This window comes from Hyperoodon ampullatus (assembly GCF_949752795.1).
Source record: "Hyperoodon ampullatus genome assembly, chromosome: 10".
NCBI classification, from domain to species: domain Eukaryota; kingdom Metazoa; phylum Chordata; class Mammalia; order Artiodactyla; family Ziphiidae; genus Hyperoodon; species Hyperoodon ampullatus.
This window is the reverse complement of record NC_136923.1, coordinates 27008868-27025845: the sequence shown is the minus strand read 5'-3', so window position 1 is coordinate 27025845 and position 16978 is coordinate 27008868. Positions and strand designations below refer to the sequence as shown.

At 42.1% G+C, this 16978-nt stretch overlaps 1 protein-coding gene across 2 annotated transcripts in view; it reads left to right on the top strand.

Annotated features, from left to right (window-relative positions):
• Window positions 1-16978, top strand: part of SYNPR (synaptoporin) — a gene marked incomplete at both ends in the record, with an annotated part of 284962 nt that overhangs the window by 163292 nt on the left and 104692 nt on the right. For both annotated transcript variants that reach the window (XM_079713569.1, XM_079713570.1), the window contains one exon: window positions 8117-8241. In XM_079713569.1, the coding sequence (XP_079569695.1) occupies window positions 8117-8241 (125 nt within the window). The remainder of the gene's footprint in view (window positions 1-8116; window positions 8242-16978) is intronic.

Here is a 16978-nt window from a genome sequence, read left to right as displayed (position 1 = left end):
TAAAGATTTATATCGGGCTTTATGTTGGAAAATAAAATTCAAGTAGAAATTTACATTTCTCATCATGGGCAAGTGTTAAATTTAACATATAAGGCACAGGACTTTCTAGGTACTGTCCAGGGACGAGGAAATGACTAGATGCTGAATGGGCTTGACTGTTCTATCCTGCCTTTGTAAAATGCCATGAATGCTTGTTTTACTTCTTCATCTCCCATAAATTTCTGGGGCAGACAGTGGCAACTGGCTGACTGAATAACCATTCGCAGCCCTTGTACCATTGCCTACCTCCCCTCTGCAGCCCAGGAAAGCCAAATATTCACTTCTCAGGCTCCCGTGCAGCTAAGGATATCCATGGAAATGCAGCAACCATTTTTTGGTGATGAGGCAGAGACCACAGGAAACAAAGAGATGTTGGCTCAGACATCATCATACCAGCAGCCACTTAGTTCTGGACTTCTCAATACGTATGAAAAACAAAGTCCTCTTTGTTTAAGCCACTATTTATCAAGCTTTCTGTTACCTGTGCCCAAATATGTTATTAAGTGATCCATCTCCAGGCTACAGGTTTAAGAAAATGAAAACAGAAACTTCTTATGCTATATAAGTAATTTGGGGTTCTCCTTCTGCAGGGCTTGGTCAGAATTCCTCAGGTGCTACTATGAAGTACCAATTTTATGAGGCTGCCTTTGCTTGGGAAGATTTCATATAAATCACACAGCAGCTAGAAGGGCACAGTATACAATTCTTGACAGGTAGCCCGAAATGGAAAGCAGCATGGAAGATATTGGAGCTGGTTAAGAACACAGATAGTTATATACAACAACAAGAAAAAACATACAGCTCTATGGGGGAGAGCTTTTTGACCATGGTTTTCAGTGCCTCCAAATAAGATAGAATTATATTGTCTTCCAGGGATGACCTGCAGTTTTTATCTTCATGGGAAGGTCTCATCTGAGATTCTACAGGGTTGTTCACAAAAACTTTCTGGGTCAGAGTGTTGCAGTAACCATAAACTGATGGCCAGAGTAGGTGCTTTGTCAATTTCTTTGGAAAAATCCAATTATCAATAAGAGAATTAACACTAGAAGAAAGAAGAATTGGACCAAAATGAGTAAAATTGGAACATTAAGTTTTAGAGGTGTTCATCAGTCAGCTGAGGGCCTCCTGGGCAACCTCTGGGATATGAGGGAAGCCACAGTTAATCAAACACTCTTTCTGCACCAGAAAATATCCTGACAGTGTGTATTCCTCACTTTTCCAGGGCTACTAGTGAGTAATCAGCTCTTTTAAACAACTGTGTTCCCAGAAATGCTCCTCAGGGGTGCTAAGGACCAATGACTCATCAGCCCAAGACAAATCATAAAAGGAGAAGGCACCAGAGGGCTTCATCAGAGGCAGGAACTGGGTCTCTTTCACCTATAAGCTGTTGAATGATGAACGGGAGTAAAAGTGAGGAGCCCCCCCACAATCCACCATGGGTGGCTGAGAATTAGGAAGAGGGACTTGTTAAATGTAATTGGCAGAACTACTCCTGGCAGCCTTCTCCAGTGTTCTTATCACACCACATTCTAAGTCCCTCCCCCCTAATGTCCTGTGATACTGCAGAGCGAAGGCTTGTGAGGCTGAGGCAAGATCCACGAGCTGCCACTGGCATCCACGTGGACAGTCAGGGCTTCGTCTTACAGATGCTTCATTTAGTCCTCACTTGGCTTCCTGAGCATTGATGTGACAGAGAAAGCCTTAACTAGCCCATAATTGATTTTAGTCTTTCCATAGTCTGCTCCAGCCAAGTGAGATGCCCTTCACAGCCCTGGGAGAGTTGGGAGGAAGGAAGATAAACTTTAGAGAAAGGCAGATCCGAGTTCAAACCATGACTACTTAACATACCAATAACCCATGTGATCTTGGCGTGCAGTTTGACCCAGTTTCTTCATGTGATAAATGAGGGGTTATGTTTCCACTTCAGAGGGTTGTTGAGAGGATTAAATGGGCTCATATCAATAATGTATATACTGAAGAGACTGGCCCCGAGAATCAAATGTGGTTGATTTTTTTAGTGCTATCATCATCGTTACCATCGCCGTCATCATCGCCTTCACAGTGTTTATTATCTGGGCTTCGGTGCCAGGGTTCACGTTTTCAAGCCCTTCATCCTCTCATCTTGTCTTGCTCATTCATTCGTATTTTCATTCACTTGACAACATTTATGAGCCACCTATCATGTTTTGGCACAGCAAGGATACAAAGAGAACTGAGGTGTGGTCCTGCTGACAGAGCGTCTGCAGACTGTCTGGGGAAGTGAGACACTTGCTCATCCTCCAGCATCAGGTCCTGCCCTCTCTCCATCCGCACTCTCCACTGTTGCCAGTGTGGCTTTTCTGAAACGCAGATTTGTCACGCCCCTCCCCTGCCGAAAACCCAACCCCCTCCTAAAACCCAGGTTTCCTCGTACGGACGGACAATTTCTGTTAACGACCGGACAGACAATTTCTGTTAACGACCAGATAGTAAATAGGTTTGCCTTTTTGGACCGTAGAATCTTTACTGTCCATACTCAGCTCTATCATTGTAACCTGAAAGTAGCCATAGACCATATGCAAGTGAATGGATGTGGCTGGACATGGCTCAGGGGCCTTAGTGTTCGGATCCTTCCTAGACCAGACCTAATGCATCCCTCTTGCTTCCCGAATGGAGTCACCGCTTTCTTCCCATCTTACAATGTCTGCTCCTGTCCTCCCAACTGCACAGCCAAGATGTGCCTCACTTGCTCACTTGAGTATCTTTGACTTGTTGCTCTCTCTGCCTAAAACACTCATTTCCTCCCTCTTACCCAGCTAAACCTGGCATGCTTGCCTGGTGTCTGCTTAGCTCTCCATTCCTCCAGACTCCACTCCACTCCTCACATCCCCTCCACTACTCTGCAAGCATGCACCACATTTTTCTCTAGCATGCTCCAGTGACTGCCACCACCATAAAGCACTGTCACTGCACCTGTTCATCCACTTGTCCGCATCCCCAAAGGGACAGCAAGTTCCCTGGAGGTAGGGGAGCCAACTATATTTACGTATTTAGTCAATGTGTGTTTAGGGAGCACCTACTTCATGCCAAGGGCTGGGATTCATCAGTAAACACAGACAAGAGTATTACCTTTCCTCGGGGAAGTGGTCAGACAAAACGTAAACAGGTGAATACACTATGCCGAACAAATACAGGTTTTTAAATGTCTGCTCAGGTAAACAACAACAGCGGCAGGGAATAATGGGAGTCAGGGTGGGGTGGGCTGGGGTCAGGAGCCCTCCTCTGGACAGCGTAGTCCAAGAAGACTTTCTGTTTGCAAAGGGGCTCAGATTCTTTGGAGAGAGCTGCAGAGATGAGAGCGTGGCGAGCTAGAAGCTGAGAGGCATGAGCTAAGGTGCGCTGGGTGGTACCAGTCCTTCCATTAATACAGTCCTAGGGCCACTGCAGTGCCTAGAGAGTAATCGGTGCTGGGTCCGTGTTTGGTAACTGTCTCAGTTGCATTCCTCAAAAGCAGATCCTGAGACCTGCTTTTTTTTTTTTTAAGAAGATGTTGGGGGTAGGAGTTTAATTAATTAATTTATTTTTGCTGTTTTGGGTCTTCGTTTCTGTGCGAAGACTTTCTCTAGTTGTGGCAGGTGGGGGCCCCTCTTCATCACGGTGCACAGGCCTCTCACTGTCACGGAGCACAGGCTCCCAATGCGCAGGCTCAGTAGTTGTGGCTCACGGGCCTAGTTGCTCCGCAGCGTGTGGGATCCTCCCAGACCAGGGCTCGAACCTGTGTCCCCTGCATTAGCAGGCAGATTCTCAACCACTGCGCCACCAGGGAAGCCCGAGACCTGCTTTTTGAAAATACAAGAATTTAGACTCAGCAAGGTCACCTGAGAAGTAATGCCAGGAAGCACAATGATGAGTGAGGAAATGAGACAGAAAAAAGAAAACGCCCACCAAGGGTGTCGTTCATGAGCAGATGTTGCTGTGGGCAACAGGGGCTTAATCCCATTAGAAGAAACTATATTGAATACACCTCAAACTTTCCGCACAGACAGACAAGGACACTGGGGGTTTATCCACCAGTTTCCGTCCCACATTGTTTGGAAGCTGCCAGGGAATTGACTCCCAGAGACTTGCACCATGCCCCAGTCACAGGCTGCATTCCTGCTGCCTGAGAAAGCCCTCAGTGGAGAGCCTCGAGTGTTTGGGGAGGAGCCTTTCATGCGTATGAGGACTGTCCCCCTGAAAATGCAGGTGGCCTGTAGGGTGGGCTGCGGGGATCTCAGCAGAGCATCAGCAGTCTCTCCTACAGTAGCTAAATCAGTAAATGAATAATAAGGGATTGAATGGATAAATGAATGAATAATTGAAGTGAAATCAGTGAAAGAAGCCCAAGGTGAGTGAAATGAAATAAGAGAAAATATGAGATATGAAATGAGTAAATATGAAATAAGAGGAGTGAATCAATGAAATTAGTCCATGGTTCTTGCTCCAGGGGAAAGTCAGGGAAATTCCTTTGGTGGCAGTGGTGTGCTAGAGCACAGCTGACTGTGCAGCTCTCTTCCCAGTCAAGGTTCACAGGTGTTATGTTGGTAGCTTGGAATTGGCCATGGTGGGAGTATTTACACCATGGAAATTGGCAAATGCTATAAATCAAAGCTTTATCCTCTGGAGATCTCATTGTCACCTCTGGTGCTCTGGCCCACAGAGGGAGGGATATCACAGCCATGGTGGTTTCCCCTGAAGAGCAAGGGGTTTGAGCCCCACGTTGGGTTCCCCAGCCTGGGGGAGCTGCACCAGAAAGATGAGCCCCTATAGTGTCTGGCTTTGAAAGCCAGAGCAGCTTATGTCCAGGAAAGCTGGAGGGCTGTGGAAAGCTGAGACTTAGTTCTTAATGAGCATACATACATACTCACTTGCTCCAAGTCCCAGTGCAGAAGCAGCAGCTTAAAAAGTGCCTGTGTCAGGCTTCCCTGGTGGTGCAGTGGTTAAGAATCCACCTGCCAGTGCAGGGGACACGGGTTCGAGACCTGGTCTGGGAAGATCCCACATGCCATGGAGCAACTAAGCCCACGAGCCACAACTACTGAAGCCCGCATGCCTAGAGCCCATGCTCCACAACAAGAGAAGCCACAGCAATGAGAAGCCTGCGCGCCGCAACGAACAGCAGGCCCCGCTCACCGCAAGTAGAGCAAGCCCGTGCACAGCAACGAAGACCCAACACAGCCAAAAATAAAATAAATAAATTTTTTTAAAGAAGTGCCTGTGTCATAGAAGAAAGAGATTCATTGACTAAATTTTAGGGCATGTGCTGGAGGGGCAGAGATCTGGTGAAGTTTTCTCCAGGGACAGAAGAAGTGGCAGGTGCCTTTTTTTTTTAACTCTCCATCCACCTCGCGGGCCCAGCATGGGCATGTACCATTTCTGTCACTCTCCATCAACTTAACTAACACCATGTGCACCAACCAAGTAGTTCCCTGAGGACCTACCCTGCCCAACCTGCCTGTCCCAACTGGCTCCCCCAAAGCAGCTGCTGCCACGTTCTACCCAGCAGGCATCCCCAGCTGGCACTGGCACCCCTCCAGTGTCTCCTGCTCCAGGGGTCCAACCCCACATACCAGCATACCCACAACAGTCTCAGTCGGGCCTCAGAGCCACTTCAGAGTGAAAGACACAGTGAAGAAGTGGAAGAAGATATTCTATGCAAATGAAAACAGAAAGCTGCGGTATCAATACTTACATCAGATTAAATAGACTTTAAAACAAAGACTGTAAAAAGAGACAAAGAAGGGCCTTACATAATAATAGAAAAGATTAATCCAACAGTAAAGCAGATATTAACAGACATAAAAGGAGAAATTGACAACAATACAATAGTAGTAGGGGACTTTAACACCCCACTTATATCAATGGATAGATCATCCAGACAGAAAATCAATCAGGAAACATTGACCTTAAATAACACATTATATCTGATTGACTTAATGTATAAATACAGAATATTCCACCCCAAAAGAGCAGGATATGAATTTTTCTGAAATGCACTTAGAACATTCTCCAGGCTAGATTACATGTTAGACGAAAAAATGAGTCTCAAATGTAAGAAGACTGAAATCATTTCAAGCATCTTTTCCCACCACAGTGGTATAAGACTAGACTCTCAATTACAAGAATAAAACTGTGAAAAACACAAAGACTTAAAGGCTAAACAACATGCTACCAAACATGCTTCTTCTGGTCCATGGGATCACTGAAGAAATCAAAGAGGAAATCACAAAATACCTGGAGACAAAGGAAAATAGAAAAACATTCCAAAATCTCTGGGACTCAGCAAAGGCAGATCTAAGAAGGAAGTTTATAGCAATACAGGCCTACATCAGGAAACAAGAAAAATCTCAAATAAACAATCTAACATTACACCTACAGGAACTAGAAAAAGAAGAACAAAGCCCAAAGTTAGTAGAAGAAAAAGAAATAATAGAGATCAAAGTGGTAATAAATGAAATAGAGACTAAAAACCAATAGAAAAGATCAATGAAACTAAGAGCTGGTTCTTTGAGAAGATAAACAAAATTGATAAACCTTTAGCTAGACTCATCAAGAAAAAAAGAGAAAGGGCCCAAATGAATAAAATCAAAAATGAAAGAGAAGTTACAACTGACACCACAGAAATACAAAAATCATAAGAGATTACTACAAACAATTATATGCCAAGAAATTAGATAACCACAAAGAAATGGATAAATTCCTTGAAACACACAATCTTCCAGGACTGAATCAGGAACGGGGCAGGGGCAGGGGGGTGTGTGTGGTGGTGGTGGGATGAATTGGGAGACTGGGATTGACATATATACACTAATATGTATAAAATAGGTAACTAAGAAGAACCTGCTGTATAAAAAGAACTTAAATTCAGAAAACAACAAAAAAAGACTGAGTCAGGAAGAAACAGAAAATCTGAACAAACTGATCACTAGTAATGAAATTGAATCAGTAATCAAAAAAAACCCAACAAACAAAAGTTCAGGACCAGCTGGCTTCACAGGTGAATTAAGCAGCTTTCCCAAGGTCACATTCCAGAGCCCATGCACTTAACCCTTACACAAGAATTCCTCTCGCTATACAAAGTGATCTGGTGTTCCTAATGGGGACTCCAAGCTACTATAAGAAGCTGAGTTCCAAAATTAAAATAAAATAAATGGGAGTATTACAGAATGGGTGAGTGTTAAGTGCACTTGATTGACTTTCTTTGAAAATGAGCAGGAAGTTCTTTTGAATTTAGCAAAACTAAGTGGGCAAAGTTTGGCATTTGTTTCCTTCCCATCTTAGGCCATTCTCACCTTCTCAGATGTATCTTCTCTCTGGAAGACTTCTCTGAGTTCCTGCTCTTAATTTTCAGTACCTAATTCCCATGGATGCATGTTCTACACTAGGATAGACTATGGCATTAGTTCGTAACCAGCTGAACCTTTTAGTAGTTGACTCAGAAAGAGCAAGGAATACAGAGTTGGAACCACCAAAGGGGCATTGAGGCTGACATATACTGAGATCTTGTCCTCTGGAATAGCATATTTTAGATACTCACCTCCTCTTCCTCTACCCGTCAACTGTAAAATTCTCTGACTATGCATTTTTTTAAATCTATATTATTCCAAAAGACAAAACATGTGTATTGCAAAAAAATACAGATAAACAAAAAGGAGCAAGCAAGGAAACATACTAGATTCTTCCCACCTGGAGGTATCCATCATTAATCCCTTGGTGTGTAGCTCTCCAGAGCCTTTGATGTGAGATTACCTTCTCTACCTTCTGAGGTGTGACAGCTCTTTACATTGATATTTGGCCTCAAACACAGATATTTTGTCCTTGTGTTTAATTTTTCTATAAATAAAATTACTCCAGCTTTCCAGACGATTTTTTCAGACCCCACCACCCCATTCCCCATCATCACCCTGGCCTTCATTCCAACCTGAACCAAATAAGATGCCGCACTTTAGAAGAACTCCAGCCTTTCTCAGTGTGAGACGCTGAGCTCCTGTTGACAGCTCTCATGAGATCAACACCATCTTAATAGCCGCCTTCTCTTTTGTTTCTTTGTTCTCCACAGCTTTTTGCAATCTTTGCATTTGCAACATGCGGTGGCTATTCCGGAGGCCTGCGGCTGAGTGTGGACTGTGTCAACAAGACGGAAAGTAACCTCAGCATTGACGTAGCATTTGCCTACCCGTTCAGGTAGGGAATGGTGACTTGTGCTCACTCGTCTCCTGGAGGGGCGGGGCACTTTCTTCTTTCTGTGGTTTCTTTAAAAAATGCAATCTCCCAGGGACTTATGAGTAAAAAGAGAGGATTCTTCCTGAGCCTGCAGAATGCCCAAACAAGTAAAATGCCCACCTAACACCCAACCCTGGGAAGAGTTATTCCATGGGAGTTGTACTTTCAAACCAGAATTAACTCTCCCTCCCCCCAAAAATGCTACAGATTGCCCAGTATTGGGGTCCATCAATATGGAGATCTTAGCTATACAGTTTCTTCCTTCCCGTCCATAATTCTGTAAGGTCTCCCAAATTCTCTCTACAATTGTGTGGTCACCTCTCATTTCATAGTGACTATGCGATCCTGGCTGATAATGCGTTTAATGATATTAATAGCTAATATTGTTCCCATGTGCCATTGTGCTTAGCTTGAATCTCATTAAGTCATCACAGTGACCTTTTGAGGGGAGTACAAGTACCATCGCCATTTTCAAATGAGGAAACTGAGGCGCAGATATATTTGCCCACATTCCCTTGGCCAGTAGGTAGCAGAGTCAGTGTTCGAGCCCACTCGGGTTAAGCCCAGAACTCACATCTCTACTCCTGTACTTCAGTTGCTTGAGATAACTCTTTCAACCTCTTTATAAATTCACTATGAAAGGTAAGACCTGTCTATAAAATGATGACTAAATACCTACTAGGACTTGTCCCAAATCAGACATCTTGTGATTCTGATCCATCTACCCAAAGTGGATTAATTGAATTCAATTTCTAAATAATTTGTTTCTGTAAAAGTACCAAACACTTGGTACCAAATAACTGGCATGATTTTGTAAAACACTTTCAACATAATATTTTGACATCTTATTAATATATTCTCATGTGTGCCCTTCAATTTAGCAAACATTTGTCAAATATTCATTTTGTGCCAGATACAGTGCTGGCTCTGGAATTACAGAGAAAAGTAGAAATTAGCCCCTAAAAACTTTGCTTAAATAGGCAAGTACAGTGTTTTCCAAAATCTTTCCCATGGAGCCCTAGATATTTAATGTTTCTTAAAAGAAAGGAAAAGAGGAAGAAAGTAAGAAGAAAGAGATAGAGAATAAGAGGGAGAGAGGGAAGGAAGGAGAGAGGGAGGGAGGGAGGCAGAATTTTTTTAATATAAATTTATTTATCTATTTATTTATTTTTGGCTGTGTTGGGTCATTGTTGCTGCGCATGGGCTTTCTCTAGTTGTGGCGAGCGGGGGCTACTCTTCATCATGTTGTGCGGGCTTCTCATTGCGGTGGCTTCTCTTGTTGCAGAGCATGGGCTCTGGGTGCACGGACTCAGTAGTTGTGGCTCCCGGGCTCTGGAGCGCGGGCTCAGTAGTTGTGGCGCACGGGCTTAGTTGCTCCGTGGCATGTGGGATCTTCCCAGACTAGGGCTCGAACCCGTGTCCCCTGCGTTGGCAGGCTGATTCTTAACCACTGTGCCACCAGGGAATTCCCAGAATTTTTAAATTATATGATAAAATAAGTTTAAGAAATACTTCTTAGCACTTTGCCATTCTAATACACATTTTGAATCACCAAGAACACAATGTTTCCCCAAACATTTTTGGCCACAGAAACCCTTTCTCACTGAGCATCTCAGAAGATTTGTATATCATGGAACGCATCCTTAGTATACTGATCAAGTGAACATTTCCTAGTCCAAAACAAAAGTGCCTCAGTTCACAGCCAATGAATCATGCAGACAGGGCATTTATACCAATGTATTAAATGGTTTTTAAGAGTCATACAGTGATAGGGCTTCCCTGGTGGCGCAGTGGTTGAGAGTCCGCCTGCCGATGCAGGGGACACGGGTTCGTGCCCCGGTCTGGGAAGATCCCACATGCCGCGGAGCGGCTGGGCCCGTGAGCCATGGCCACTGAGCCTGTGCTCCGGAGCCTGTGCTCCGCAAGGGGAGAGGCCACAACAGTGAGAGGCCCGCCTACCGCAAAAAAAAAAAAAAAAAAAAAAAAAAAAAAAAAAAGAGTCATACAGTGATAAAAGTTGCAAACACCTCTGCTCAAGTAGATACTCTCCTAATTAACTAATAAGGGAGTCCAAAGCAGAGAAATATTAAGTATAGAATGCATGGTAATTTAGTAATTACCAGAGCTTCCTATGCTAGTGGAAGTGGGAGTGGGGATGCTTGACACATCTGAAGGTTCTGGAGGAACTCCTTGGCTTTAGTGTGGAATGGCCAAGCCAATGCATGCCTACTCATCAACACAGGGGATCTAGAAGAGGAGATGAGAATTTTCACTGGCTGGGCAACAGGGGTAGGATGCTTAGTAACATTTTTCGTGACATTGTAAGGTCTACATTGCTTTCTACCAGGATTTCCCACCAAGAGATATGGTAGAAGCAGATAACTTGAAGGTCAGTCCCTTAACTTTTTTTTTTAAATAAATATATTTATTTATTTATTTATTTATTTATTTATTGGCTGTGTTGGGTCTTTGTTACGTTGCGCGGGCTTCTCATTGCAGTGGCTTCTCTTGTTGCGGAGCATGGGCTCTAGGTGCGTGGACTTCAGTAGTTGTGGCTCACAGGCTCTAGAGTGCAGGCTCAGTAGTTGTGGCGCACGGGCTCAGTTGCTACGTGGCATGTGGGATCTTCCCAGACCGGGAATTGAACCCGCGTCCCCTGCATTGGCAGGCAGATTCTTAACCATTGCGCCACCGGGAAGTCCCAGTCCCTTAATATTTAAAGAGCAGCAGGTCGCTGAACATTGAACACAGGTCTCTCTGTCCCTCAAACTAAAAGATACCAGTCAAGAAACCTGTGTAGATGGAAAACCAGTGCCTAGGTTGGGGTGGTGGTGGAGAGCAGGGTGATATTTAACTTCACACAGTCCTTAGCTAAGTGAACAATTTGAAAAGGCCTTTCACGCAAACATTTTCCAGCCTTGGGCTTCTTCATTTTCTTCCTAAGATATATTACTGGCCCAATTAAAAGCAACTAGAGAAATTGAATAAAAAGGTTTATTACCATCTGTAAGTATAGTGGCCTGCTCATTTGAAAGATTTTTACTTGGGTTCTGAAACAAAAATTATGAACCTTTTTTTTTTTTTTTTTTTTTTTAATAGCAGAACCTTTCTTCCATACCTTATCTTGCTCTGAAGCTCTCTCTATATAACAGATATGAGTCATTGAAAAAGTTGAACAAGGGGAGGAAGGGGACCATCCAGCTGGTCTTCCTGAGCCCTCTCCCTGCCACACACATTGCCCACCCCCGGCTGTACCACGCTTGTAATATCTCCTCAGAACCCTAGGTCTCCTAGAAGCATTTTAAAAACCACCATTCTAGAAAAAAGCAAGAAAGCTTTTGCCACCTGCAGATCACATCTGTATAATATTTACTGCCTATACTGTTAAGAAATCAAGATTAGCCTATCTCCTCCCACAGAATGTCTTACCTTTTTGTCCCATTAATGTCCATGTAGGCAATATACATTCCAAAGAGGCCCAATTTTACTAGAGTTGCAATTTCAATTGTACATTTGGGTACTTTAAAATATTGTGCCACTATCTTTTCGGGGAACATTTCAGTAGTAAGAGACACATCTAGAATTTATTCAGATTACTCTGAAGTCATTTGTTTCAGAAGTAAGTTGGGTTAGCAAGATGCTGGTGATGGAAATCATCAAAAAGTTACTTTCTTTTAAAATTTTACAAGCCAGTGTCTTTGCACAGCAAAGGAAACCATAAACAAGATGAAAAGACAACCCTCAGAATGGGAGAAAATATTTGCAAATGAAACAACGGACAAAAGATTAATCTCCAAAATATACAAACAGCTCATGGAGCTCAATATCAAAAAAACAAACAATCCAATCAAAAAATGGGCGGGGGCTTCCCTGGTGGCGCAGTGGTTGAGAGTCCGCCTGCCGATGCAGGGGACGCGGGTTCGTGCCCCGGTCTGGGAGGATCCCACATGCCGCGGAGCGGCTAGGCCCGTGAGCCATGGCTACTGGGCCTGCGCGTCCAGAGCCTGTGCTCCGCAACGGGAGAGGCCACAGCAGTGAGAAGCCCACGTAATGCAAAAAAAAAAAAAAAAAAAAAAAAAAATGGGCGGAAGACCTAAATAGACATTTCACCAAAGAAGACATACAGATGGCCAAGAGGCACATGAAAAGAAGCTCAACATCGCTAATTATTAGAGAAATGCAAATCAAAACTACAATGAGGTGTCACCTCACACCAGTCACAATGGCAATTTTCAAAAAATCTAGAAACAGTAAATGCTGGAAAGGGTGTGGTGAAAAGGGAACCTTCCTGCACTGTTGGTGGGAATGTAAATTGATGCAGCCACTATGGGGAACAGTATGGAGGTTCCTTAAAAAACTAAAAATAGAACTACCATATGACCCAGCAATCCCACTACTGGCTATATACCCTGAGAAAACCATAATTCAAAAAGAAACATGTATCACAATGTTCATTGCAGCACTATTTACAATAGCCAGGACATGGAAATAACCTAAACGTCCATCGACAGATGAATGGGTAAAGAAGATGTGGCACATATATACAATGGAATATTACTCAGCCATAAAAAGAAATGAAATTGAGTTATTTGTAGTGAGGTGGATGGACCTAGAGTCTGTCATACAGAGTGAAGTAAGTCAGAAAGAGAAAAAGAAATACCATATGCTAACACATATATATGGAATCTAAAAAAAAAAAATGATACTGATGAACCTAGTGGCAGGGCAGGAATGAAGACGTAGACATAGAGAATGGACTTGCGGGGAGGGGGAAGCTGGGCCGAAGTGAGAGTGGCATGGACATATATACACTACCAAATGTAAAATAGTCAGCTAGTGGGAAGCAGCACCATAGCACAGGGAGATTAGCTCAGTGCTTTGCAACAACCTAGAGGGGTGGGATAGGGAGGGTGGGAGGGAGGCTCAAAAGGGAGGGGATATGGGGATATATGTATGCATATGGCTGATTCACTTTGTTGTACAACAGAAACTAACACAGTATTGTGAAGCAATTATACTCCAATAAAGATCTATTAAAAATGATATAAATAAATAAATAAAATTTTACAAACCAATGTCAATGATTTGATCATAATCTTAGAAACAAAACGAGAGTATTCAACAGTTTCTGATTATTCCGTTTATTGCAAACACAAGGAAGACAGTAAACTCTAATGCCAAGTCATTTGAACAAAAACAATTAGTCTGTAAATGACAGATCAAATGAAGCTACTTAACTCCCTTATCAGATTATCAAATGTGAGATAACCTCAATTTACAAAATGATAGATAATTTACAAAATATTCATGTGCTGCTTCCAATAAATATGCCCAAACTATAACTCCTTCACACCACCACATTTATGCATTTTTCATGCATGCTTCTATCAGAAGGAATTTAATTCAGCAATATGTCCTTTTACTATGGGAATAAAACATTTGTCACCCGACCTGTTTGGTCTCTGATTAAAATGAACAAACAGCATTTAACTGTTTTTCTCATCTACTGTAATATGCTACTTTCGTAGAAAACTCATTTGATAATTTGGGGGCTTCTGTGTTCAATATTTTTAGCACTTTATTTATACATAAAAATGGGAAGTAGAGTTTCTTATTTTAAAGAAATTTAACGCATTTGGAGGAAGCCTACTTGAGGAATGCCAACTAACACTTTGCATTTATATATGATGCCTGTCACATGACAGAGGAAATCAGAGTGGAGAGCTTAGGGACTATGGGAATAAAAGTTTTCATGGCAAAGGTTAGTTTTGAAGGATCAGAGTATACTACATAATTATTGCACCATCTCTATGAAGGGAGTTCTGAGGTTCCGTTTGAGAAGACTGAGCTGAGAGAAATTTGTTCAGCATCACATAGAAAATCAAACTCAAGATTCTGGATTTCATACGTTGTGTTAATGTGATCTACTAATTTGAATAAAAACTGAAGAAAGCAATGTTCAGGTTGTTTGAAGCATGCTGAGTAGAGCCAAAAATGATGATGGAGTAAAGTGATAAAGCTGGAAAGATGACTTTGGACAAGATTTTAGAAGACCTTGAACTCCTACGTGATTGAATATGGGGAAAGAGTCCAAGAAGGTAAACAGAGAATAATAAGGAAAACCATTTTAAAGTGGAGAAGATAAATTTGGATTTGATCATGCTGAGTTTGTGTTTTCTATCAAGAAGTTTCATGCTTGAACCCCACGTAAGAAGAGATAGGGTAAGCCTGGAAATGAGGCTCCAGGAGTCATCTTCATGGAGTGAAAAGTAAGTCCTAGATGAAGAGAGGTCTTCAAGACAGATGGAAGCGTGGGCACACAGGGCTAAGCTATGGGAGATGCCCACACTTAGAAGAAATGAAGGAGAACAGAGACTGAGCGAGACCAAGAAGAGCCAGAAGGAAAAGGGGTGGGACAACCAGGCAAGTGTAGGCTTCACAGAAGGTAGGGATACGTCATGAATGAGTGATACCACTCAGCACTTCAAAGAAAAGTGAAAACTAAAAGGCCACTGGAGGTAATGAATGGTGGTCATTAAGGAATTTCATGAGATATTTCTGTAGGAAGGAAAGCATGCCAGGCTGTTGGACAATGGCAGATAGAATTCGGTATGTTTTTCCCTCGGCAAATAGAATTCGATATGTTTTTCCTTCAGACAAGTAAAATGCAAAATGCTAAGGCTCGAACCATTTTCCCTTAAGCCTGTGTGAGATGATGTTTGTGAAGAAAGAGAGCAAGGTTGTTAATGACCTTCTTATAGAGAAGACGTTCACCTCTGGCTTCTTGAAAGTAATCAGCTCATTTGATGATGGGTGATAAACTTGCCACCTTGGCTAGACAGTCAAAAAAGTTTCCATAATAAAGGCGTAAAAATCTTGCATCATTTGAGAACGTAGAGAATATATGTTATAATAGTTAAGAGAATAACAGCAGATTCATCATGAAAAGTAAATTAAGTTGTTATGTTACTTTTATGTCTGGAGTCGCCTGTCAGGATAAAAAAGACATTAAGTTTTCTATCAATGTCAAGCACTCTTCTAGATATGGGATTAGTAATCCCTGCTTTAGATAATTAACAAAATTGCCCTTGATTAATTTATCCTAAAGAAATAACCAGAGATATAAAGAAGTGTGTACAAAGGTATTTATTGTTGAATTATTCTAAGTACCTCAAAATTAGAAATAATTTTTGTGTCCAAAAATAGGGAATCAGTTAAATAAAATGTGGTAGGCAGACACTTTAAGTCATTTCCTCAAATAACATTTAAGGGTATATATATATAGATAGATATAGATATAGATATAGATATAGATAGATATAGATTCCAATTTTGTTTTATTTTATACTAGCTGGCTGTAGCACATGCTGCCATTGCGCATACCTGTTAGTCCCTCACAATTCACACCTACACTTTTTATTGTAAACCCATATAGCTGTTAAAGGGCTTTCTCAAGCCACAGGAACTTGCTTGATCAGTATGCAGGGCAGGCCAGAAATACTGGGGAGTTAATATCTCCTGGAGCAGCCTTCATCCAATGACAAATGTGAGTTGGAGGATAAATATCCTGAGTGCCTCACCTCTCCTGAGGCACAGCTCTGAGCCAGGTCCCACACCATCTTTCAGAATACCCAGCAGGTACTTCCCACTGTGGAAACATGGTCATTAACACACCTTTTACTACCTGCTTTCCCTTTCCTGTCTCAATTCTCCACTGGCCTATTGGTGTTTCCAGAGATGAATCTTCCAAAAACAAGTTGCACTCAAATCTTGATCTCAGGGTCTGCTTCTGGGTAATCCAACCTAAGACACTACCATTGTGTGAATTATCAACATTAAAGAAAGTGGATGCATGAATGGGTAGGTGAGTGGGTGGGTGGATGGATGGATGGACAGGCGGATGGATAGATAGGTAAAGAGAGAGAGAGGCATAGATAGATAGGTAGATAGATGGATAGATAGATAGATAGATCGATCCCTATTTTCTCTCACTCTAAAAGATGTACACTGTTGCTCATATGAAAACCAGCTTGGTCAGAAATCTCCTTCAGTGGTTTTCAATTCAGGTTTCAAATTTGAAGCCACAGTTGGTTTTCTCTGTTCATGGTATCTTAGCATATGTGGTAGGTCTTTTCCAGTTGACAGTCATAATATCATGTACTCAACCTTGGTTTCTAAAAACCAAATGATTGCTTAGATTTGGAAGATGATCCATGAGGCCTCCAAAATGAATTTTGTCTAAAACATACTCCATAGTTTGTCAGTCCACCGCAAATATATTCTCCAAATTTGGTGATTAACCACACAGCTTTTCACTTGGGATAACAACAAAAACTATGTCCTATTTATAGAGATTATGTCATGATCACTGCATCAGCTTGTTAATTTATTTCTAGGTGGTGAGATTATGAATGCATCAAATATTCTTTGTACACTTGTCCACATTTTCCAGATTTTCTCCAGTAAGTTTTATGACTTTTTACACTGTGAATTTACTGAAGCAACATAATGTAGCTTGAACTCTAGAGGTGGATTGCCTGGGTTCAGATCCCCGCTCTGGAACTTCCTTGCTGTGTTTTGTTGAGAATATTGCTTACCACCTCTGTTCCTTATCTGGAAAACAGAGACAGTGTTAACTGTTTCATAGTAGTGTTGTATTAAGTGAATCATGTATAGGAAATGGTTAACACAAGGCCTG